Raw genomic sequence first — 25,231 nt, 5'->3', positions numbered from 1 at the left:
CCTTGGTCCTAGGTGGTCGTTTGTCCTGGGGGGTGGTCTCCCCTGCCTCCCTCCAGGCCCCCCTCCGCCCCTGCCCCGGGTATCTGCACCTGCGTAGACCCCAGCACACCTGGTCTGCCTGAGGGCTTGCTGCCCGGAGGCACTCACCTTCCCGTCCCACCCCTGCTGGGGCCCTGGTTCCACGTCCCGGCTCTGAAGCCCACCCAGCGCCCCATTAGCCCTGTCTGGCTCCACAGGTCGCCAGCTCTGAACTTGTGTGGATGGGGGCTGGGGTGCCAGCGAGGACTCAGAGGAGATGGGCCAAAAGAGTGGGACTTGGCCAGACCGGACCACAGCTCAGAAGGCGGGAGCCCTGCCCTGGGCCCGGCCTGTTCTCGCTAGAGCAGTTTGGACACCTCGGAGCAAGAGGCAGGGATTGTGCTGGAAGGCGCTTCCCCAGATGGTGCCAGGCCCTCGTGCCTGACGTGGGAAGCCCCGGCCACTTGGGCAGGGGAGTTACTGGGAAGGCTGGTGGGGTGGGGCTCTGAGGGGGGGGTGTCAGTGGGGCTGTGTGTGTGCACGCGCACCTGTGTCAGTCTGCGTGTGTGTGCACGTGAGACGTGAGGCTGTGTGTGCATTCAATGTGTCTGTGCTCATGTGTGAAGTGTGAGGCTGTGCACGTGTGAGGTGTGAGTCTCTGAGCACACATGATGTGTGAGTCTGTGTGTGTACATGTGAGGTGTGAGTCTGGATACTTGTGGGATGTCTCCGTGTGCTCACATGTGAGATGTGAGTCTGTGCACACACAAGGTGTGAGGCTGTGCACACACGAGGCATGAGGCCGTGTGTGCATCTGGCCTAGCAGCCGCTCCAGGGCAGATCAGCTGCCAAGGCCACTGCAGGGACCAGCCCCACCCCCACGCACAGCTGAGAGAGGCCCCTCCAGCAAGCCCTCCTGGCGGTGGCGCCTGGGTGAAATGTTCCCGACTCAGGCTCGTCCCTGAAGCCTGGAGATGAGACTGGCCGCCAACAGCTGCAGCCTCGCACGGGGCTCCCTCGGGCCCCAAGAGAGAATGAGGCTCCAGATGTGCAGAAACACCCGCCAAGACCTTCGGAATCTGTCTCGGGCCCCCGTCCCGGCTGACGGGGTTATTTCCTGCCTGGGAGCCTGAGGAGGGAACATGCTTACAACGAGAGGCCACAGCAACCCCACCCCGCCTGCCCCTTGGTCCCCTGGAGGCTGCCTCAGCCTCCCAGCTCCAACCATGCCCTGTGCCAACTTTCTGAAGGCGCTGGGCGGTGTCCTGGGCAGGGAGGGATGAGGCGGCCTGCCCTGCTGGGCGAGCAGACAGCCCAGCCAAACCTTGGTCTGAGAACCCAGAGTCAGCCACGCAGCCCCCAAAGTGCCCGAGCCCTGCAGTTCAAGGCAGCCATCGGACACTCACCTCCCACCTGCCCCCAGAGCCAGCGGAGCCAGGGGCAGGGCACTAGTATAGGCGGCAGTGGTGAGCTGGGCTGCTGGAGATGCGCTTGGGGCCACAGGCCCTCTGCCAGCTGGGCAGCAGCCCGGCCCAAGGCTCTGGATAGCTGCCTTGCTTGTTTGCCTTAGAAATGCCACGTTTGACTACCAGCTGCCCTCCCTCAGTCTCCTACCACTGGTGGCCTACTTATAACCAGGGCCACATGGGCAGGGAGCTGGCTCACTAGGGACCCTGACCACCCAGAAGCCACATACAGGGAGTGCATGGCCTGGGGCTCCATATTCACCAGCCCTGCTTCCTTGTGCAGCCTTTTATACAAATACCTTTACTTTTGTCTCATGACCCTAGGAGTTCCCTGATGGCTCAGTGGGTTAAGGACCTGGCATTGCCACTGCTGTGGCTTGGATCGCTGCTATGGCGCTGGTTGGATTCCTGGCTGGGAAACTTTTGCATGCCACAGGCATGGCAAAACGAACAAAAACCAAAAAACTGACCCTATGGCTCACTCTAGGTGCCCTAAAAGCTGCTTCTGATTCCCCAGCTGTTTCTGGGTGTGGAGACAGTCAGGCAGGCGCAGGAGCTAGGCTCTCCAGCAGCACAGGCAGCACTGGCTGCATTTGGTTGACTCTAGTTCTGGGCAGGTGGCCGCCTTCCTCCAGACACAGGGCCGCCCACTCATGGATGCTGCCCAGATGCGTGGCAGGACAGTGACAAGTGACTCCAGAGGCCTTTTGTCCAGGGTGTGTGTGGTCACTGGCTTCCTAGAACAGACAGACTGGATCCTCTGGCTGGATGGGAGGCCAAGATGCCAGAGGCCACTCTCTCTTGTGACCTGGGCCCCCAGAAACCCCCATCAAGAGGACTAATAATAGGTTTCCCCATCTAGCCTATAGGTGACAGCCTGTGACCCCACTAGGAGTGCGAAGTGCAGGGGGAGCTCCTGAGAGAGGGGAGAGGGTCAGGGGCTCCAGGGTGCAGGTCCCAGCCCCTCCCAGCTGCGTGGTTGTGGTCTCAGCTTCACAGAGGACATTTGAGCCCATGGCAGGAGAGGCAACCACCCCGCAGCCCAGGGGTGCATTCACTTGATTCGAGGGCTGAAGCCCTCAGGCCGAGGGGCGGTTTAACCTCGGGGGGCCCATCCTCACCTCTCCCTGCTGCGCCCCCTCCCCATCCCACCCCAATTCCCAGGCCCCCCTCGTCCTCTCCACGCCCCGCCTCTATGGTTCACCTCGGAGGTGGCTTCCTTCGGGAAAGCCTCCCTGAGGCCCCCAGCCCCGGCCCTAGGTTCCCACCGTCCATTCCAGCCCCAGGCCCCCTTGGCCTAGGTCTTCCCCTGGCATCGGGAGTGTGGACGGACCCAAGACGGCAGCGAGAGGCCGAAGCGCGGTCCCGGAGCCGCGGGAGGCGCCGCCGTCCCAGGGGGCTTCGGCTAGGCGGCGCGGGTGCGGAGGGCGCGCCTCCGCCAGCGCGAGAAAGACAGCGACCGACAGACGCGCGGACAGACACACCGACGCGCCCGGCCGCGCCTCCGAGGGGCGGGGGCGGGGCGGTCCGAGGGGCGGTGCGGAGGCCCCGCGGAGGCATGCGCCCTGCTCCGCCCCCCGCCCCCGGCCGCCCGGGCGCAGCCAGCAGAGCGGCGGGAGCGGAGCACGGCGGCGGCGGCGGCGCGAGGGGAGGGAGGGGCAGAGGGGCGGCGGGGCCGAGCCGAGCGCAGCGGAACGCGCCGGCCACGGGCGGCCGCCGCCAGGATGCCCCGGCCCGCGGGCCGCTCCGCCGCCGGCCATCCCCGCGGCCCCCGGCGGCCCGCGCTCGGCCCGGGGGCGCGGGAGCTGCAGCCGGAGCCGGAGGCAGGAGCAGCGAGCTGGAGCCCCGGGCGCCCGAAAGCCGGGTGAGCGCCGCCGCCGTGGTCCGGGGGTTGGCTGGGCGGGAGGACCCCGGGCAGGGGACCCGAGAGAGGACTCCGGCCGGGGAGGGGCTGTCCGCGGTCTGTCGGTCACGGGGTCGGTCGGATGGTCGCGGACACCGCTTCAAGCTGCGCACCCCTCCCCAACTTAGGGACCTCGGGGTAACTTCCCGAGAGCCACCCCTTCTTCTGGGCCTGGCAGCGCCGCCCCCGAGCGGGGGGCTTGCTTGCTGGAGGCGGGGCTGCCGGGTCTGGGGGTCGGGGGCCCATCCTTGCCCCGCGAAACCCGGGGGAGCGTCCGGGGACCGCAGTCCGGTCAGCGTCGGCTCCAGGCTGTGGCTCGGACGCGCCCTCGGGGCTGGGCAGGGCCGGGGGGCCCCGCTGGGGCCGGAGCGCGCGCCGGGGTCGGGCGGGGGATCCGAGGGCCGAGCAGCAGGGACCGCGGGGCTGGGGGGCGGGCGTGGCGGGCGGGGGGCGTGGCGGAGATGTCGAGGCTCCGGGCCGCGAGCTCCGCCCTGGGCGGCGGCCGAGCAGGCCCTTGCAGGACGCACGGGCAGCAGCGCGGGCGGAGAGCAGCCTGGGGGCGGCAGCCCGAGCCCGGGAATCCTTTCAAGTTCTGGGTTCTCTTTGTTGCGCAATAGAGCCCTGGGGCCATGCGGCCTCATTGGCCCAGGGCCCTGACGTCACGCCGGGGCCCCGCCCGCAGGCCCTGCGGAGGGAGTCCAGCGGGTCCCAGGGACGCTACACCTGCAGCCTGCCCTACGACGTCCTGGGGGGAGAGGGAGGGAAGGGAGGGTCCCTGGGGACCCAGGGTTGGGGGAAGTCCAATCCTGAAAGGCCATGGAGACTCCTTGAGTGTGATGCGGGAGAAAGTTCCCCCGCAGGGGGCAACAAGACGCCTGGGGTGTTAGGGTCTGGCCTCTAGGGTCCGCTGCTCCCTGTGAAGAATGAACGTGGAAGGTGTGTGACCAGTGAGTCGCTGGTCATCAACCTGGAGGAAAGGGGACTCCTTGCTCCCACAGAGCCAGCCCCCTCTCACTCTGCGTTTGGAGGCTTTGCTGTCCACTCCCCACCTCAGTGATAGATCAGGACACCGGGCTCAGGAGTCCACACACCCAGCTTTCAAACCTCCTCCATGTGTTGCATGGGGCTCTGAGCCTCCGTGTTCCCATCTGCATCGAGAGGACTTTAGGATCCATCTTTCAGGGGCAGGAGGCTCAGAAAGACAACCTCAGCTCAAGGAACAAAAAAAAAAAAAAAAATGCCAAGTTTCCAAGCATTTTAATGTTTGAGAGGCCAGGGTTTTGATGTCAAGCAAGCCGAGTTTGGATCCTGGCTCAGGCACATAATAACTTAGGCATATGGCTCTACTTCTGCTTGACCATCTTTAAAATGGGTGAGCTGGGAGTTCCCTTTGAGGCTCAGAGGTTAACCAACCTGACTAGGAATCATGAGGATGCGGGTTGGATCCCTGGCCTCGCTCAGTGGGTTAAGGATTCGGTGTTGCCATGAGCGGTGGTGTAGGTTGCAGATGCAGCTCGGATCCCGCATTGCTGTGGCTGCGGTGTAAAGCCTGCAACTGCAGCTCTGATTCGACCTCTAGCCTGGGAACTTCCATATGCCGAGGGTGCAGCCCTAAAAAGCAAAAATAAATAAATAAATAAAATGGGTAAGATGACCGTCCTTCAGGCAAGATCCCCGAGAGGAGGGTGCCTGTTCCAAGGAGGGAACCTGAGGGCACGTTCACCTGCCCACAAACCTAGGCTTTTCCCTGCAGTGAGAACCAGGAGGGTAGGCTCGGGGAAGAACTGGCACGATGAAGAGTCTGGGGGCTGGGCTCAGCGTCACAGGGGTCAGACAGCCTGCTTGGGCATCAGAGGAAATGCCTCCCAATCTGATGGCCCGGCAGCCCATTGCAAGTAGAAATAGATGCCGGCCCACCAGGTCAATGCTAAATCCAGTTTTGTAGGTGTTTATTTTTGGCTGCAGTGGGCCGTGGTTTGATATGGGATCTCAGTTCCCAGACCAGGGCTTGAACCCCGGCCGCATTGGTGAAAGTGCTGCATCTTAAGCACTGGACCATCAGGGAACCCCCTGCAGTTTTCTGTTTGATGATGTGAGCCTCTGGCCCACAGAAGCATGCATGCTCTGCCTGCTCTGGACCCCAAGTAGACTGCCAGGCAGCCTGCCTGGCTGAGGGTAGCCCTGTGGCCTTGTTACCCCCAAAGCTGGGCTGTCCCAGCTTCTGGTTGGGATGATTCTGCATCTGCCTGTGCTCAGTGTCCTGGCCCTTAAGAGGCAGCATGCTCAGTGAGCAGGGAGGCCTTTGGGACAGACAGCTACATGGCAAGCATTTATTGAGCACTTACTGTGTGCCCGGCGCCATTCTCAGAACTTCCCTTGGCATAGTCTCCTGGCTCCCCACACACAAGGTAGATACTGTGGTATCCACTTACAGATGAGAAAACTGAGGCTCCACAGAGTCATAACTGCCTGGGGAGCTAGAGCTGGGGGCCAACAGCTCTTTATCCCACACCAGGTGGCCTCTGTATGCTAAGGTCAAGGAGGTTTGCTGGACACGGGAACGGCAGCTGGGGGGTCCAGAGGGGCCACCTCCCCTCCCACGCTGGGGTAGGGTAGGGGAGACACCTGTGCAAGCAGAAGCCTGATGCTGGGGACGGGCTTCCGGCCCCAGAAGCCCCCCGAGCCCTCCATGGTGGGCACTGGTGGGGTCCAGAATATATTCCCCCCCTGAGTCAGGCATCCGAGCAGGCCCAAAGCGGGGCACAGAGGTGAAGGAGACACACCCTCCCTGGTCCTCAGGTGCGCACAGTGTTCGGGCCAAGACAAACCAGAATACCCTGCATGAGACAAGCAGAGGTGCCTGGCAGCGGGCCAGGTGGTATGGCTTCCCCTGTCCTGAGTGCCAGGGGCCTGCGATGTCCTGTCCATCCCATGCTGGAAACAGTCCCTGGGGGAATCCCATAGCTGTGTCTGGGACAGTAGGTGCCCATAAGTGCTGGGGGCAAGAGAACTGCACCCAAGGACTTCCCTGGTGGCTCAGTGGGTTAGGACCTGGCATTATCACTGCTGTGGCTCAGGTTTAATCCCTAGCCCAGGAACTTCCTCATACCGTGGGTGTGGCCAAAAAAGAAAAAAAGAGACAGAGAGAGAGGGGAATTGCTGCCAATGAGATTAAACAGGCCGGAGGGTGAGCAGGGCCAAGTGTGGGCAGTGCACGCTTCCGCCTGCACTTAGGGCGGTACTTCTCCCCATCCCGCCTGCTCCAGGCTGTGGCCAGAAGAGCCTGCAGGAGGAGCGGGCTCACAGCAGAGGGACCGGCCAGTGCTCTGCACAGCGAGGTGACAGGCTGGGAAGGAGGACTCACCACTGGCAGGATGGGCCAGCTCCCTGGCACGTGCCCCCTGCCCAGTGTCCCATCCCTGGTTCATATCCACAGGCTGTCCTTGGGGGCACATTCTGCAGTTCCGTGCTGCCCAAGGCATCCAGAGCACCCGCCGTGTGTGAGAGCTGGCCTGCCCCAGGCTTGAGAGTTGTGGTGTCTCCCGCCAACCGCCCCCGCCCCTGAGGAGGCAGCAAAGTCCTTGTTTCAGGAGTTCCCATTGCAGCACAGTAGAAACAAATTCGACTAGTATCCATGAGGATGCAGGTTCGATCCCTGGCCTCGCTCAGTGGGTTGGGGATCCAGTGTTGCCGTGCATTGTGTTGTAGGCTGCAGATGTGCCTCAGATCTGGCGTGGCTGTGGTGTAGGCTGGTGGCTACAGCTCCATTCAACCCCTAGCCTGGGAAGCCCTATATGTGCGCAGATGGGGCCATTAAATAAATAAATAAATAAATAAATAAATAAAGGAAGGAAGGAAGGAAGCAAGCAAGCAGCACCTCAGAGTTCCCACTGTGGCTCAATGGGTTAAAAACCCACCTAGTATCCATGAGGATGCAAGTTCAATCCCTGGCTTCACTCACTGGGTTCAGGATCTGGCATAGGTCTCAGAGGCATCTCAGATGCCACGTTGCTGTGGCTGTGGCATAGGCCAGCAGCTGCAGCTCTGATTCGACCCCTAGCCTGGGAACTTCCATATGCTGCAGGGGTGGCCCTAAAGAGAAAAAAAAATTAAGGGGCCCCCAGCCTGCACTGGGGGAACCCCTCATGGGATGTGGGAGGACTTGGGGCGTTTAACCGTGAGATGACTGGTTCTGGGACAGGACCAAAGCAGACAGATGGCACAGTGCCCATCTGGGCCCAGCCTGGCTGCTTTCCTGAGGACGCAGCTGGCCCTGAAGGAAGCCTAGATGCTGCACATTGTCCAGGAGTGGGTGGAAGTTAGGAAATGTGCACTTACTGAGCTCCTCTGTATATGTCCCCTGGGAGCCAGGAGGCTCCAGAGAGGGAGGACGAGGGTGACATAGCCAGCCCAGGCCAGGACCAGACAGGTCACGGCCCATCAGGGACCCCCTCCGTCTCCCACTCCCAAGAGTTCCGATGCTGTAGCCAGAGGGAGCCACTGAGAACTCTTTGGCTTCCCCTCCACTGCAGATGCTCCTGGTCCCTGGGGTCCCCGGGCCACCACCTGTGAGGGCTGCTGCTCTGAGCCGAGGCCTGGCTCGAGGAGGATGTCCCAGTCGCCGGCCAGCTCCGTCTGCACCATGAGTGATGAGCGGCGGCTGCCTGGCAGTGCGGTGGGCTGGCTGGCATGTGGAGGCCTCTCCCTGCTGGCCAACGCCTGGGGCATCCTCAGCGTGGGTGCCAAGCAGAAGAAGTGGAAGCCCCTGGAGTTCCTGCTGTGCACGCTCGCGGCCACCCACATGCTCAACGTGGCCGTGCCCATCGCCACCTACGCGGTGGTGCAGCTGCGGCGCCAGCGCCCCGACTACGAGTGGAACGAGGGCCTCTGCAAGGTCTTTGTCTCCACTTTCTACACCCTCACCCTGGCCACCTGCTTCTCTGTCACCTCCCTCTCCTACCACCGCATGTGGATGGTTCGCTGGCCCGTCAACTACCGGTGAGTTCTTGGGCGCGAGCACGTGTGCCCCCGAGGGTCTGGTGTCCTTGGAGAGGGGGACACGTGTGCCCGAGTGCACAGATGCCCTCGGCATGGGGACGGGGCCCCCATGCCATGTGCCACCCCCGTGGGTATGCATGTGGCTGTGTGCGTGTGTACAGTGTCTGGTAGTGAAGAACTTGGTGCGACAGGCGTGTGACAGCACGCGTCCTCGGGGGCTGGGGGAGTGGAGGATCCCCAGCGGCCTCACAAGAGCCCCCGCGAGTGACTCCTGGTCCCTCTTTCCTACCCACCCACCCCTCCCCCGTGCCAGGCTGAGCAATGCCAAGAAGCAGGCGGTGCACACGGTCATGGGCATCTGGATGGTGTCCTTCGTCCTGTCGGCCCTGCCGGCCGTCGGCTGGCACGACACGAGCGAGCGCTTCTATACCCATGGCTGCCGCTTCATCGTGGCTGAGATCGGCCTGGGCTTCGGCGTCTGCTTCCTGCTGCTGGTGGGCGGCAGCGTGGCCATGGGCGTGGTCTGCACGGCCATCGCCCTCTTCCAGACGCTGGCCGGGCAGGTGGGGCGCCGGGCGGACCGCCGCGCCTTCACCGTGCCCACCATCGTGGTGGAGGACGCCCAGGGCAAGCGCCGCTCCTCCATCGACGGCTCCGAGCCCGCCAAAACCTCGCTGCAGATCACGGGCCTGGTGGCCACCATTGTCCTCATTTACGACTGCCTCATGGGCTTTCCCGTGCTGGTGGGTGAGCCTTTCCCGGGCGGGCGGGTGGGGCTCGGGGGGCGCTCTGGGGCAGCCCTGGTGCTGGGCCTGCTCCAGGCCTTAGGTGTTGGAATCCTCACTCCAGATCCCTGCAGAGGCAACCACCCTCATCCCATTTTACAGATGTAGGGAACGAAGTTCAGAGACCTCAAATGACCTGCCTGGCGTTCCCACTGTGACACACAGGATCCACAGTGTCTCTGCAACTGCAGGGACTCGGGTTCGATCCCTGGCCCAGAGCAGTGGGTTAAGGACCTGGTGTTGCCGTGGCTGTGGTGTGGTTCACAACACTGGCTCAGATGTGATCCCTGGCTGGGAACTCCATATGCTGTGGGGCGGCCAAAAAACACGTCAAGGTGGCTGCAGATACTAGGGTCTGTCTGTGACACGGCAGGGGACTTTCCTCTCCTGACCTGAAGAAGGCACATTCGATGCTGAGGGTGGGAGGTGGAACATGCCACAGGCTTCCTGGTGGGTCCAGGTCCCAGGATGGACACCGGGGGATTTAATGTGGCTGAACCGGCTTTGGCCCTGAATCCGGAGGCAGGGCAGGCCTTGAACGTGGGCTGTGGATTGGACTTGACCCCGATGGGTGAGAAGGTCTAAGTGGGGACTGGCTAGAAGAAGGCCCTGCGAGCAAAGGGTCCAAGGGCTGCCTGGCCGCAGGCCAAGCCCTCCCACCCATGGGAGGGAAGGGTCTAGGGACAGTGACCAAAGAGGGGCTTTGTCCTAGCAGCTGGGCAGGGTGTCATTGCAGGATCTGAGCTCCAGAAGGTGACCGTGACCCTCCTAGTCAGGGTCCAGCCCCTGGGCACCTCCTGCCCCCCGCATGTTTCCGAGGGCCTCACAGCTTGCACGGAAGAGCCACTGGGATGTCTGCCCCATGCCTGCTTCTGTTCTGCAAGGGGAATGGTTAAAAGTCACTCTGGGCTGGAGAATGAAGTCTCCGGGAGCAGGGGAGTGAGGGCAGTGGCCTGCAGGCCCCCCTCGCTGACCCTCTGATCCTCTGAAACAACTTTGATTCTCCTCGAGGGTCTCAGAGGAGGGGCAGGGCCGAGGAGGCCACTAGCCGAGGAGCAGCGGGGATAGTAGAAAGGCCGCTGAGCTGGGAGACTTGAGACCTGGCTCGCAGAAGGGGTGCTGACCCCTGCCTCCCCCTCCTTGGGCCGCCACGGGGTGAGATGGGCGAGGGCAGGCCCAGTGCCAACCGGTACCCTGTGAAGGGCTGTGCATCCACAGGGTTGTGATCTCACTGGTACACTGTGAAGGGCTGTGCACACAGATGGGGTTATAATTAACCAGTACACTGTGAAGGGCTGTGCACACTCAGAGTTATGATCGTTCATCCTGGCTGCCAGTAGCTGTTGGTGGACAGGTGCTTCCGCTCCCACTCTGGCTTTTTCTCGCCCAAGAGCCTGGAGCTCTGTGGGTCATCGCCCCACACGTCTCGTCCTCCTCTGGCAGCTGGGCAGTCAGACCTGCCCCGTGGATGGCAGCACTGTGGCTGAGAGGGGAAGCCAGATGGGGGTCCCGCTGGGTGCCAGGCCAAGCCCTGTCCCCTCAGGTGGTGAGCTTCAGCAGCCTGCGGGCAGACGCCTCGGCGCCCTGGATGGCACTGTGTGTGCTGTGGTGCTCGGTGACCCAGGCCCTGCTGCTGCCCGTGTTCCTCTGGGCCTGCGACCGCTACCGCGCTGACCTCAGGGCCGTCTGGGAGAAGTGCCTGGCCCTCCTGGCCAACGAAGAGGACTCGGATGAAGGTGAGGATGGCCTGAGAACAGCCCCCGGGGAGAGAGGTGCCTGGGTGAGGTCGCTGGGCTCAGTGGGATAACAACTCTATGACCCCAAAGGTGCCTGAACCCCTAAGGGACCCAAGCTGGGTGTCCCTCAGGATAGTCTCCTGTCGCTTGGCTGCCCCAGGGTTCCAGGTAAGCAGATGTTCTGGTTAACAGAGTAGCTGTGGGGCGTTCTCATTGTGGCGCAGCGGAAATGAATCCGACTAGTATCCATGAGGATTTGGGTTCGATCTCTGGCCTTGTTCAGTGCTTTCTGGATCCAGTGTTGCTGCGAGCTGTGGTGTAGGTTGCAGACAGGGCTCAGATCTGGCGTTGCAGTGGCTGTGGTGTAGGCTGGCAGCTGTAGCTCTGATCTGATCCCTAGCCTGGGAACGTCCATATGCCGCAAGTGCGGCCCAAAAAGGCAAAAACAAAACCCAGAGTAGCTGTGGACTCCAGCCTGAATGTTCAAGCTTCTGACCTGAGGGGTTGGGGTGAACTGTTCCAGGGGCGCCTGCAGACCCAGTCCTGTCCCCACAGAAGTCACAGTGTTACCCGTGGCTGAGCCCCTGCCACGTGCCGGGCAGTGTCAGCTCCTGGTTTCTGTTTAGTTCCCACCCCCACAGAGGAGGACACTGACTCAGGGTGTGATCTCCCCAGCCCCTCAACTAGAAGCAGGAGTTCCCCGGTGGCTTAGAGGGTTAAGGATCTGGTGTCACTGCTGTGGCTCAGGTTCGATCCCTGCCCAGGGAACTTCCGAATGCCCCTGGTGACCAAAGAAAAAACGGAAACAGGAGTTCCCATCCTGGCCCAGTGGTTAACAAATCTGACTAGGAACTGTGAGGTTGCAGATTCGGTCCCTGGCCTCGCTCAGTGGGTTGAGGACTCGGTGCTGCCGTGAACTGTGGTGTAGGTCACGGACGCTCGGCTCAGATCTCGAGTTGCTGTGGCTGTGGTGTAAGCCAGTGGCTGCAGCTCCAATTCAACCCCTACCCTGGGAACCCCCATATGCTGCAGGTGCGGCCCTAGAAAAAGTCAAAAGACAAAAAAAGAAAAGAAACCCAACAAAACAAAGGAAGGTGGCAGAGTCAGGATTTGAAGAGAGGACCCCACCCTTCTTCTCTAACCAGGCCCCCCTGCCCTGTGTGTTTCTCTGAGGGCTCTGGGAATCACTTCTGGATGCCTGCCCCCCCCCCGCCCCCGGTTTCTTTGGCCCTAAGTTTCTGTGCCCTCCCTGCAGATACCAGCCTGGAAGGCGGCATCTCCCCAGACCTAGTGTTGGAGCGTGCTGGTGACTACAGCTGTGGGGGTGACTTTGTGGCCCTGGACAGGATGGCCAAGTATGAGCTCTCTGCCCTGGAGGGCGGCCTGCCCCAGTTCTGCCCTCTGCAGCCCTTGCAGGAGGACAAGATGCAGTACCTGCAGGTAGGAACAGGCCGGGCAGGAGCGCACAATACGTGGTGGGGGGAATACCGGGACCGCTCCATGGCCTTCCCTCTCTGAGCCACCTCGCCTGCCACAGTTCCTGGAGGCTGGCCCCAGGTCACAGAGGGTGGAGGGCTGGACCCGTGGAGGGCATCCCAGCCCCTGTGCCCATGTTCCCTTGTGTTCCCAGAGGGTGCTCCATCTGGCACCTCCTGGAGGCCCAGCACCCTACTCGAGGGGACTTCTCCCCCTCCGACCCAAGCTACAGAGGACGACACTGAGGATGGGAAAGCTTGTCTCTTGCCCCAAATCTCACAGCGCCAAACCAGGGTGCCCTGGCCAGGCCTGGTCCCTGACCCATGGGCCGCCCAGCCCAGTGTGGGGCGGCTGGGTCCCCCCTTTCCAGGAGGGCAGCCCGGGTTAACCCCACTGTCCTGACAGGTCCCGCCCACGCGACGCTTCTCCCACGACGACGCGGACGTGTGGGCCGCCGTCCCGCTGCCCTCGTTCCTGCCGCGCTGGGGCTCCGGCGAGGATCTGGCCGCCCTGGTGCTGCCCGGAGGGCCAGACCGGCGCCGCGGCAGCCTGCTGGCCTTCGCAGAGGATGCGCCCCCCTTCCGCCCGCGCCGTCGCTCGGCGGAGAGCCTGCTGTCGCTGCGCCCTCCGGCCGCGGCCGAAGGCCGCCGCCGGGCCCCCGGCTCGCCCCCCGGCAGCCCGCGCGCCGCCCCGGGCCCGGCATCCGCTGCGCCTCGGCCTCGCTGCTGCCCGACGCCTTCGCGCTGACCGCCTTCGAGCGGGAGCCGCAGGCCCTTCGCCGCCCGCGCGCCCCGCGCCGCCCCTTCCCGGCCCGCGCGCCCGCCCCCGACGGCGCGGAGCCCGGCGGGGACGCGGCGCCCCCTGGCGGCGGTGGCGCTCAAGGGAGCCCCGGGCCGCGCCAGGCGGCGCCCGTGCACGCGCACGCGGGGACCCTGCGGACCGGCCTGAGCGCGTCGTGGGGCGAGCCTGGGGGCCTCCGCGCGGGCGGCGGCGGCGGCGGCAGCACCAGCAGCTTCCTGAGCTCGCCCTCCGAGTCGTCGGGCTACGTCACGCTGCATTCGGACTCGCTGGGCTCGGCGTCCTAGGGCCCGCTGGCGCCTGCCCAGGTCAACAGGCAGGCCGGGCGGCCCGCGGGACCAAAGCACCAAAGATGCCATCCTGGCCCGCGCTCGGGGCAGGCTACGCTGAACCCACCACCATCGGCTCCCAGACGTGCCAGCCCTCCCGAGGTGACGGCAGTGGCTCTCTGCCAGCCCCGGAAAGCGGCCATTGCCTGGAGGGGCGACCACCTCCCTGGATGACCACAGTGGGCATGGACCAGCGGCTGGGCAGGGCGTCTGTGGGGCAGAGGGAGGCTGGGGCTTGGGGATGGGGGCTGGGGCTGAGGCTGGTGGGGAGCCAGGGACAGGGCCACCACCCGATGCAACAAAGCCCAGCCCTGCAGGAGCCACGAGACTGCACCCAGCTTTCTGCCCTGCACTGTAATTATCGCACCTCAGGGGGTGGGGCACAGAGGGTCTCTAAGCACAGGGGTCTTCGTAGCCCAACCCGTTCTCTCAGCAGGTCTCCCTGCTGACCTGTTCTGCCTTGGCTTCCCCATGTGTGATGAGCAGGCGACCATATTAACTCTCAGGACTGCTTGGACAAGGCTCCTGGTCAGTGTGCCCTGACCACTGGGTGGACAGGGAGTGAGAGTGAGTCTAGGGCCCTCCATGAAACCTTTGTGGAGGTCAGTCTTCTGGCCTGATGTGGCCCCCAAGCCTGAGGCCGCCCATGCTTAGTGCCCCTGGCCTGCTTGGGAAATCCTCCCACCCCAGCTAAAGCACAACACTTTTGCACCCGTCCCCGTTGCACCACACTCACCTTGACCGCTATTAGCATCTGCCCCCCCCATCACTCTGCCTTCATTCAGCCACCTCTGTGACTCCCACCATGAAAGTCCTGGATACATGGTGGACAGAAATTAAGCAAAGGGGGAGGGGGCTTCCTGGTCCTGGTGCCTCTCCCCAACCCATGCAGGTCTGCCCAGGAAGGGATTTTGGCTTCCAGGCCTCCCAAATTCTGGGTTTAAGGCCTGGTCCCTGGTGAGATTCTTTCTCCACCCTGAGGCAGGGCTCTTCATTGCTCTCCATGCTGGGCAGACCTCTCGCCAGCCCAGGCTTGGCCACGGGCCCTGGAGAGGGCCTGCTGGGTCTTCCATGGCGGAAGACGCCAGACTCGGGCTAAGGAGAAGCCCAGAAACAGCTGTGACCTTGGGCTGGAGTGGTGGGGCGGGATGCAGAGGGAGTCTCACCCCATCCCCTGCCTCCCATCGGTGGCTCCGACATATGAAGACCTGGAGTGGGTTCCAGGTTCAGCAAAGAGCTGGTCTACACCCACTTCCTTCCTGTTCTGGAATCTGGAATTGCAGCACTGCCTCTGCCACTCAGGTGGTCAAGGCTGTCTCCTTACCCTCCAGGCAGGGTCCCAGCTCCAGAGAGGCCCCTGGGAATGGGGAGAATGTGGGGGCCATGGGAACTAGTGCCCAGTTTTGTCTCAGCTTCAGAGGCCCCTTCCATCTCTGGCTGTGGGGTAACTTGGGGGGATGGGCTGGCCACGTGAGCAAGGCAGGGGCTCCAGTCCAGCCTCAGCCGTGGGAGGCCTGCCTTGCCAACGCAGCTGTGCCTTCGAGGACAGACATGTCATGTGGGGGCAGAGGTCAGCAGTTAGCCACTGCCCCCCACCCCCATCAGGCTGGCCAATTTGTCACCTTGCGTTTTCACTCTGTGTATTTCATATCTGATGGCAATACCCACAGGAGGCATGGTCTCCTGAAGTCCCTCCAGTCCTGATTTTTACAAAATTAAAGAGAAGGGAGGACCCTCTCTCCCTTTGTCCAGCCTCCAGGCCTGCTGGCTGCCTTGATGAGCAGCTGGACCCTGGGTTCAGCAGGCAGGGAGCGCTGTCTTCATACCACCACCCAGCCCAGAGCCAGGATCCGTTTGTAGGTTTTTTTTTTCTTCAACAACTGAGCATTTCTGTACAGAATCCAATAAAAACTTCCTATGATTTGCACCAGGCAATCCCATGCCAGTTTCCTAGAAACACCTCTCTAGAACCCAACAGCACAGCTACACCCGAACATCTTTCCCTCTGGGTCCTGAATTCCTCCGCTAGCGCGCCCTTCCTTTGAGTCAGACTTGCCCCTTTCGCTCTGCAAATCACGCGACACCCACCCAGCGAGCGAGACGGGCCTGGAGCAGCGGCAGGATGGCGTGGGGGGGGGGGGCCTCAAAGCTCTAACAGAGGGAGGAGAGGACCTGTGACTGAAGGTGGCAGCCCTGGCCTGAGGATGGCTTCAGGGACCGCTGACCCCACTGAGGTGGATTCTGGAGGGCCAGGAGAGCGGAGTCGATGGAGCCCCGCCTAGAGGAGGCGGACCCGTGGTGCCGGTGACACCGCCCACCCCCCCACCCCGGTCCAGCCAGGATTGGAATCTGGAGGACGCGGCCTGGGTCCACGCTGCAAGGTCGCCACCTAATGGCCAGCAGAAGGATTAGAGCCGGGAAGCTGAGACCCGACAGACGGCCGGGGACCGCCGCCCCACCTCGGAAAAGCCCGCTGGGTCGGGTAGGGGAGCCCCGCCATCTGACCAGGTCGGGTTTAGCACGCGGCAAGGCAGGGGCAGCTCAAAATGAGCAATGATTTATACAAAGTTGCTATTTGTAGTTCAAAAGAAGATTCACCTAAGTAGGCATCATGGGAGAAAATCAGAACCTTCGTGGCCTCTTTATTCTGAATTTTAAGCTAGTGGGAGGAGGTGCCGGGAATTCATCTTGGCCTCAGCGCAGGATTCCTGTCCTCTACCCTTAGGCTTCCCCTCGCGGGCCGGGACCCCTGGGTTCAGGCCTGAGCACAGCAATGACCTCATTTTCGGTGGTCAAGAGTGGTGGGCTCCTGGCGGGCCCAGAGGCCCAGAGGCGGGGCCACTGCGCTGTTGGGGCGGGTCTGCCCGAGGCCAGGCCGCGGGCCGAAGTTCTTTTCTGAGTAGGGAGAAGTGAATTCCCGCTAGAGAGGAGCCGGGGGTTTGCCCTCGCAACCCTCAAGCTGGTGTGACGGTGCGCACCGTCAGGGGGCCGGGGCGGAGGCGGAGCATCTCACCGGGCGGGGCCCGCGCAGGGCTGGTCTCCAGGGACGGGGCTGACTTCCGAGTGCGCGCCAGCGGGTGGGCCGCGCAGCGTGCGGAGGGGGTGGGGATCCGTGGAAGCAGAGTGGGTCCAGGGCGGGGGTGGGCTGGGCTGGGGGCCCCTCGCCGGCGGGGCGGGACCTGGCGCGCTTTGTGCCGGTGGGAACCGGGCGTCCCCGGCTGGTTGAATGGGCCGGGGCGGGGCAGCGATTCTCCTCGCTGCGAGGGGTCCGCTCTGCGCCGCTGCCGACGGCGACCTTCCCACAGCGGCGCGGCCGCGGGGCGGGGGTGGGGGCGGGCTGCCCGCCAGGGGCCCTGGGAAAGGGGCGCAGCCGGGTACACCCCCCTCCCTGATCTACTAGAAGGTGGGAGGAGAAAGTGGGTTCAGCCTGAGTTGGTAGGGCTGGGGTGGGGGATGGGCTATGCCTAGAAGCGCAGAACCCTGTCCAACCGCGGCTTCCTGTACCTCCCCGAGTTCGCAGATACGCAGCTCCCTCCCGGCCATCCCGTCCCGGGACCAGAACCGATGACCGCGGTTCGGGCGGTTCAGAACAGTCTCTGCGTCCCCAGGCAAGACGAGGGCTCTCTTGAGTCCGAGACCGCACCTGAGTCTCACCAGGGCCGCCACAAGCGCAGCCCGGACCCCGAGCTCTCGGCGAAGCGGCGAGACGCCGACTGCGGGCCGGGGACGCTGGTAGACGGGCCGGGGAGACCTCCAAAGAGCCGGGGTGGCGGGGACCGGGATCCGCCCGCGGCCGGGTCAGGGGCCCAAACTACCGGGGCGCAGGGGCCGCGCGGCGCAGGCGCCTCGGGCCCGGGGCTGGCGCTGTCCATGGTGCTGCCACCCGCGCGCTCGTGCACCAGGGGGCAGCGCGGGCTGCCACCGCCCTCCTCGCCGCACCGCTGAAGTTGGCTGACGCCTGGCAGACAGCCGCGGAAGCCCGACGGGTACTCGGCTCCGCTGGGGACCGGCCAGAGCCCTGGGGAAAGGGGAGCGGCCGAGAGAAATGTGGAAAGGAGGGGCGAATAGAGGAGAGGAGAGGAGAGGAGAGAGAAAGGGAGGGAAGAAGAGTGAAGGGGAGGGAAGAGAAGGGAGGGGAGACAACCAGTAAATCCCCCCAGGGGTCCAGACCTTCGCCCACCTGGATTACACCTTCAGGGAGTTTGCTGCCTCCCCGTTTACAGTGACCTGGGGAACCCTCCTCATTCAGCTGCCCGCTGCCCTGGACTTTCTTCTTCATCCATCCCTCCTTTATCTGGCCTTGTAGCATCCATAGCTCTGACCCCCCCCAAGTTCCCCACCCCGCCAAGTTCCTTCTCGCCCCCCCCCCAGGCCCTCTCTCTACCTTGCACCGAGTTCTGAAGGCTTTTCACGTACTTGACGCTCAGCTCCAGTATGTCCGCCTTCTCCAGCTTGCGTTTCCGGATCTGCCGACCCGCGGAAAGGGCTCTTAGCACGGCGGCCAGGGTTCGAGGGGAGGAGACTGGGGATCCTATCACTCCCGAGCTCCACCACGTCCCCTCCGTCTCACCTGGTGTGAGTAGTGTTTCTCTAGCAATGCTTTGAGCTGCTCCAGAGACACATTAATGCGCGCCCGTCGCTTCTTCTCCATCAGGGGCTTGGAGATCTGTGGGTGAGCAGCAGTTAGACAGCTGGGTCTCAGCCCTCTCACCCTCCGCCCCCCCCCGAGATCCCCGACCCTGCAATGCTCAAGACCCCAGACCTTGCGGAAGTTGCCAGAGGGGCCCCCAGAGCTGCCCTGGGTCTCGGGCTCAGCGCCCATGTTGTCATAGCGGAGCATGCCAGGACAGTGCCGCCTTTATAGGGGCCTCTCGTTTACATGTCAATGAGGTGCTCCCGGACTCACGGAGCCCTGTGGGGGAGGGGAGGAGAGCAAACTGGGAAGTTCTCCCCCTTCCCTCTGCCTGCCCCCCTCCCTTAGCCCAGGCCTCACCTCCAGGACCCCTCCTCCCTCCTGAGGGACGTCTTTTACCCCTTCTCAGTCTTTATCCCTCTTACTCTCGCCATGTCCTGAGTCCCGAGTTCCCTCCCGTGCCCACCTCAACCATGCCCTGTCCCCTTCCAGTGTCCATAGGTTCTGGGCCCCTCTACCAAGCACACTGGGGAAGATCCATGAGCCCTGCTGGTTGCAAGGCCCGCTAATGACTGTGATCAAGCACCAGGCCTCCTTGGGCCTGATGAAGACGCTGAGACCGGAGCACCCGCCAGCGAGGCCTTTCTGTGGGCTTCACGCTCTGGCCACACTGGCAATGCCGCATTAGTCGCCCTAATGTCGGGACAATGCAGCAATTTTCTGCCTGTGGCCACTCAAAGCCAGGCACAGGCCGGGCCCACGGGGGCCACACAGCAACATGTGTCCCATTAAAGCGCGCAGCCCTCCCACGGGGCCACAGCCAGCCTCCTCCTCCACGGGGCCTCGAGACTGGGAGCGATCCTGTGTCAGGGTGCAATTTGGGCTCTGGTGCCCCCTGGGCCTGTTAGGACCCACCCCACACTCTTCAAGCTGGAGGGCAAGCTTCAGGCAGCCTCGAGCCAGGGCAGTCAGAATGGCCGCCCCACCCCCAGTCCTGAGTTTGCAGGTGGACAATTCAGGCTCTGAGAACCCTTTCCCTCACAGGGAAGGCCTGGGCGTTTATCCTCCTCACCGCTGCCCCTTGGCTGCCTCTGGGTCTCTACAAATGGGAGGGGGAGTCTGAGATGCCAACCCCTTTTCATTATTCAGGCTGTGGCTGGAGACCCGCAAAACTCGGAGGAGGAGGCATATGCCCCAGGACCGCTGGGCCTTATTAGCCAGATTTGGGTGCTGTGTCTCCGCTTAGGCTGCAGGAGGTGGAACTGCAGCAGCTGTGAGGGTCCAGGAGACTGCCGTCCAGGGGAGACCCCGGGTTCAAACCTGCACATTTCTCTCTACTGGGTTCTTTTGGCCTGGGTTTCATGAACAAGTGGGCCACTGCTGCTGCTTGTGAGGGAGATGGGAAAGTTGCATGGCCCCAAAAGTGCGTCAGTGGAGCCCTGCTGCCAAGGAATGAACGAATTGGCCTTTGCAGGGCCTCAGTGTGAGATGGAGGGGAAATGACTGGACCTTGGTGGGTCCCCCAGCTTCCCGGAGCCGAGGCACCCTCTTCCCCACCCGCTCGGGTTATGGATGGGCCCTGCCAGGCAGCGGCGTTCCCAGGCGCCAAGCAGCGTGGAGAATCTCGCCCCGCCCTCCTTTCAGGCAGAGGCGTAGGCGACAGCGGCTCCGGATTGTTTTTCCATCCTGGCCGCAGGGCCAGTCGCCCAGATCCGAGCAGGGCCCGGCCCGGGGCGAGCGGCTGGACCGCGGCTGGACTGCGGGCTCTGGCACGCGCCGGGCAGCTTTGAAGCGCCGGGGGCTGGCTGGGCGGAGTGGCTCCCGCGCTCTCGCTCGGCCTGGGGCGGTGGCGGCGCGCTACAAAGGCGCTGCAGGGCTGGCGGGCGGCGCGGCCCGGCACAAAGGGGGCAGCCGAGTGTTAAGGGCATTGTGCTGGTCCCACAAAGCCGCGCCCGCGCCCGCCCCCTCGGGGCCAAACTCGGGGCACCCCGCCGCGCGCGGGCTTCCAGCTGCTGCACATCTGCACGGAGGCTGGGCGCGCGCCTCGCTCGGCCTGTCCCCCTCGCCCCACCCGCGGTCTCGAGCTGCCCGGGCAGCCGGGCAATTTGTCCTCTAATTATGATCCCGCCCCATAAACCGCCGTCCGCGCCTTTCAACTCGGCGGTATTAGCACACCAATGGCCCTCTGCGCAGCTCTTGCGGCCCGCAGCGGGGGCGCCCGACCCGCCCCCTCTCCAGAGTTAGGGCCGCAATAAAGGGGCCAGAGAGCCGCCCTCTTCACCCTGGCACCCGCAGCTCCTAGGGCCACCACCCCTCTCGAGCCCAGACCCTGAGATCCCAGCCGCGCTGGGTGGGGCCGCTCACGTGGGTGGCTTAGTGATCCTTAAGCTGTGGAAAATTGACCGCAAAATGCGCTAATTCGCAATGTTCTGCTTTGGCGGCGGGAGGCGAGGCTCAGGCCGGCCGCCGGGGCGGAATTCGCAGCGTCAGGCTCCGCCCCCAACCACTTAATGGGCCTCCGCCTCCGCGGCGCCCCCATCCCCACCCCGGCACTGCCCGCTGCGCCCCCTCCCCCTCGGCACGTCCTCGGCCTGGCCTCTCCCCACCTAGGCTGACCCCACACACACTTTCCCGGCTTCCCCCTGCCTTCGCGGGGCTCCATCAGCAACAGACAGCCCGGATGGCTCTTTCCTCGCCTCTCGCTGGCCGGGGGGTCGCGCGGGACTCGAGGCGGAAACGGATCTCCATGCAATTTCCGTCTTCCCTTCCTCCTGTGCTCTGAGACAACTCCCCGCACTCCCCACCCCCCTTTACCCCCAATTCAGGCTCCTTCTGGGCAGCCAATTTCCTCACTTAATTAAAGGCCGATGTTTGCACTTGGCAAGATCATTGGAAAGACAGTGGGTGAGTCCCCATCGAGGTCCTTCTCAGAGACCCAGGCCAGGGCCCCAGGTCTCTTCGCCAGTTTTGCGTCTGGGCATCCCACACACATATCAGGCCCGCCCGGCTGGCAGGTCGAGGGCACAGGCGGAGAGGTGTTTTCCGAGGTCGGGGGAGCCGCAGCGGGTTCACTTTGTCCTCTCTGAGAGCCAGCAGGACGAAACGCTCCGGGCTGCCTGCAAGGGCATGGACCAACTTAGAAATGCGGCTTATGCAAGCGGGGATGTAGGCCACCGACTCCCTTTCCATCTTTAGCCTCTGGGGTCCCCCTGGGGTTTGGAAAGGAGCACAAGTGCAGACGGAGCGCGCTGCAGGGAGAGGGGCGGGACAGAGGCCGCCCTCCGCTCCTTCAGGAAAAATTCCTTCTGTAACTCTGGGGGCCTCCAGGGCTACTTTCAAAGCATATTGCTTCCTCACGCTGGGGAACTGAAGGCAGCAGGACCTGTGCCTTTGTCCTCCCTTCCTCCACTTTTTTTCTTTCTTTTCTTTCCTTTTTTGCTTTTCAGGGCCGCGCCTGCGGCATATGGAGGTTCCCAGGCTACTGGTTACATCAGAGCTGCAGCTGCTGGCCTACAGCACAGCCACAGCCAGAGCCACAGCAACGCCAGATCCGAGCCGCGTCTTCGACCTACACCACAGCAACACCGGATCCTTAACCCACCGAGCAAGGCCAGGGATCGAACCCACACCATCATGGTTCCTAGTCATATTCGTTTCCGCTGTGCCGCAATGGGAACTCCTCCACTTGGTTTGCTGATTTTGGCAAAAGAAAGAACGTTACAGAGTGGCGCCGCCTCTAGGCCCTAGGGGGACCCCTTCCTTCCTGCAGTCCGCAGGCATTTAAAGCTACATTAACTGGAGTTCCCATTGTGGCTTAGCAGGTTAGGAACCTGACCTAGTGTCTGTAAGGATGTGGTTTCAATCCCTGGCCTCTCGCAGTGGGTGAAAGATCCGCAGGACAGCTCTGCAGCTCGGATCCTGAGTGGCTGTGGCTGTGGCTGTGGTGTAGGCCGGCAGCTGCAGCTCCTGTTTGACCCCTAGCGCAGGAATCCATATGCCACAGGTATGGCCATTAAAAAACAAAACTAAACTAAAGCTACACTAACTGTTGGGTGCTGTGAAGGCCGCTGCTGGTGCAGGGACTGGAGAGAGAATGAGCGGCCACCTCCACAGATGCCTTTCAAAATGGAATGAAGGGACTGCTCCTTGTAATTAACTACGGGGACACAGCAAAAGTGCTGAAGTGACTCAAGCAATTGTCTCCAGATGGGGTTGGAGAGGTTGCAATTGCTTAACTCCCTTTAGCTGTGTTAGGACTCCGAATAGCCTGGCAGCCAAGGGCCCTCCAGGGCACAAAGGCTGGGACTGCGGTGAGCGCATCAGCACTGAGCCGGGCTGGGCCAGCTCAGAGAGAGTAAATTCAGGGAGCCCTTTGTGCTTCTCCCCAGCTGGCTCTAATCTTTAAATATTTACCCGGCCCCTTTGTGCACACATGACTTATGCACTTCGGGCTCATACATGACAAGTCATTTGCCAGACTTAGGGAGAGGAGCTTTCATGCCCAGGGCAGCGAATGGCCAGAGGAAGGGAAAAAAAAAGCCTTGGGTTGGAGAGAGCGAGCTGCAGCCTTACTGGACAGGCCCTTCCTGGTCTCCACGTGGGACGTGGACTAGGCAGAGGCCTGTGAGTGACCAGAAGTCCCAGGAGGGCACTCTAACCCCTGGCTAAGACCCACTGGCAGGGAGGAGGGAGAAGCAGAGTTCCTCCATTCTTTCCTACTTGGTGTCAGGCTTGGACGGCAGCCGACTTTTCATCCTGGAAGCTGGTGTGGGTTGTGGTGCTTGGTTAAGACCCCGCCCTTGGGAGTTCCCACTGTGGCTCAGCGGCAACGAACCCTACTAGTGTCCATAAGGATGTGGGTTCGATCCCTCGCCTCACTCGGCGGGTTACAGATCCGACGTTGCCACGAGCTGTGGTGTAGGTCACAGATGCGGCTTGGATCCCGAGTTGCTATGGTGAAGGCCGGCAGCTGTAGCTCCGATTCGACCCCTAGCCTGGGAACTTCATATGCTGAAGGTGCGGCCCTAAAAAGACACACACACAAAAACACCCCATCCTTGCACCTGTGTCCCGCTTGCTCTTCCTGTATTTCCTCTGGCTCAGTAAAGCAAAGCTTGTTTAAAGAAAAGGGAGCCTAATTTCATCTCAGCCTGCAGTTCAACTTGGAAAAGTCCTCACAGTTCTGAAAGCTCTTTAAAATACCAGGGACCCCGCTAGGGCCCGGGATGGACAGCCCCCTCAGGAGATGGGTAGGTGGCTGGATGGCGGGGGAGGGGAGGCCCTAGAGAGGAACCTTCCTGCATGAGAAAGGCTTTCCCTTGTGCTGGCCTCACAGTTCCCAGAACAAAACATATTCAAATGCTTATGGTGGGTGGGGAGGCAAAGCGAGGCATCCCTTGCTGAGTAGCTTTTCTTGATTTTCTTATATTTTTCTGGGTTCCTCTAACCCCGGGGGATGACAAACTGGGGTGACACTGGAGAGCTGAGTGCAGAGTGGATTTGCTTTCCTCTCTGTGTTACTGTCTGTGTCTCTGGGTGAATTACTGTTTCTCTATGTGGATCTCTCTGTGTGACTGTTTCTCTGGATCTGTGCCAGTGTGTGCATACATGTGTTTCTTCTTCTTGTCTTATTTTTAGGGCAGTGCCTGTGGCATAAGGAAGTCCCAGACTAGGGGGTGAATCAGGGCTGCAGCTGCCGGCCTCCGCCACAGCCACAGCAACACCAGATCCAAGCTACAGCTTCGACATACTCCACAGCGCGTGGCAAGGCCAGATCCTTAACACTTAGCAGGGCTGGGGATCAAACCGACATCCTCACAGATACTTGTCGGGTTCATTACTGCTGAGCCACAACGGGAACTCCTAAATTTGCTTCTTTGCCATTCTCTCCATCACTGCTCTGTGAACCTTGGTCCCTGACAAATTCAGCAACTCTGGCAACTTCTAAAACGTCCCCTTGGCGTTCCCATCGTGGCTCAGCGGAAATGAATCTGACTGGTATCCATGCAGATGGTCGCAGGTTTGATCCCTGGCCTTGCTTGGTGGGTTAAGGAATCGGTGTTGCCGTGAGCTGTGGTGGAGGTTGCAGTCTCGGCTCGGATGCTGTGGCTGTGGCATAGGCCAACGGTTACAGCTCTGATTCGACTCCTAGCCTTGGAACCTCCATATGTCATGGGTGCAGCACTTAAAAAAGACAAAAATAAATAAATTAAAAAAACACATTCCCCTTCCCTCCAGTCTGGCTCTACCTGGGAGGCAACTGCCTCCTCGTTTCTCCCTTCTCCAAGATAGGAGTGATAGGGATTGTATGGTCTAAGGGGAGTGGATGAGTGGAAGAGAGAGGCTTGCTCAAGCCCTCCTGTCTGGATTACATGCTACTCTCTGCCCCCCAGTACAGGGACCGTCCCTAAGGGTAAATCAGGGCCCTAAGTCAGCGTGGAGTGCAGGAACTGGTGAGAAAAGAACTTCCTCGGAGCCGCCCTCTGTCCCAGGACAGACTCACTCCTAGGAGCAAAGATGCAATATGCACCCTCTAGTGGCCCCAAGACGTCTTGGCGATGAGGGACAGGTGCCGAGTGGGGGAGGCCCAAGAAACTGAGAGCAGTGGCAGGAGCTGGGGCTCTCCGCCCCCAGGGACAGTCCAGGCTTCCTTCCCATGTGGCACTGCAACTGGGTGGCTTTGAAACATGAAATGTCCTTTCAGTTACTTCCCATCTAGTAAGTTTAGCAAATATCTTCCCAGCAACATTTAAACATGACACAGGGTTTACAGAGCATTTTCTTTCTATGGCCACACTTGCAGCGTATGGAAGTTCCCAGGCCGGGGGTGGAATTGGAACTGCAGTTGAGACCTGTGGCACAGCCAGGGCAACACCAGATCTGAGCTGCATCTGCAACAACGCTGGACCCTTAACCCATTGCGCGAGGCCAGGGATCAAACCCGCATTCTCACAGAGTCTATGTCGGGTTCTTAATCCACTGAGCTGCAATGGGAACTCCCAGGATCTCCATTTTACGGGGAAGGTGAGGCTCACACAGTTGCTTTGACCTTGAGGCTGGCTCTCCATCCTTCTCTAAACCCAGCTGTCC

The 25,231-nt window shown here is 62.0% G+C and overlaps 2 protein-coding genes across 2 annotated transcripts; one reads left to right on the top strand and one right to left on the bottom strand.

Moving 5' to 3' along the window:
- GPR153 (G protein-coupled receptor 153) lies at positions 3,109–15,436 on the top strand. The gene is given in 7 exon segments (XM_021095249.1): positions 3,109–3,348; positions 7,920–8,385; positions 8,699–9,128; positions 10,714–10,906; positions 12,162–12,346; positions 12,788–13,061; positions 13,064–15,436. Coding segments are annotated over 6 exon segments (1,875 nt in total). The 5' UTR covers positions 3,109–3,348; positions 7,920–7,996; the 3' UTR covers positions 13,468–15,436.
- On the bottom strand, positions 13,789–18,169 carry HES3 (hes family bHLH transcription factor 3). The gene is made up of 3 exons (XM_021095250.1): positions 18,080–18,169; positions 17,894–17,975; positions 13,789–17,527 (listed from the first exon to the last, which is right to left on the bottom strand). Exons 1-3 carry the CDS (start codon positions 18,158–18,160, stop codon positions 17,160–17,162), a joined length of 531 nt encoding a protein of 176 aa, XP_020950909.1. The 5' UTR covers positions 18,161–18,169; the 3' UTR covers positions 13,789–17,159.

This window comes from Sus scrofa, chromosome 6 (genome assembly GCF_000003025.6).
Source record: "Sus scrofa isolate TJ Tabasco breed Duroc chromosome 6, Sscrofa11.1, whole genome shotgun sequence".
Classification (NCBI taxonomy): Eukaryota; Metazoa; Chordata; class Mammalia; order Artiodactyla; family Suidae; genus Sus; species Sus scrofa.
This window is presented reverse-complemented; position numbering and strand designations above follow the sequence as displayed.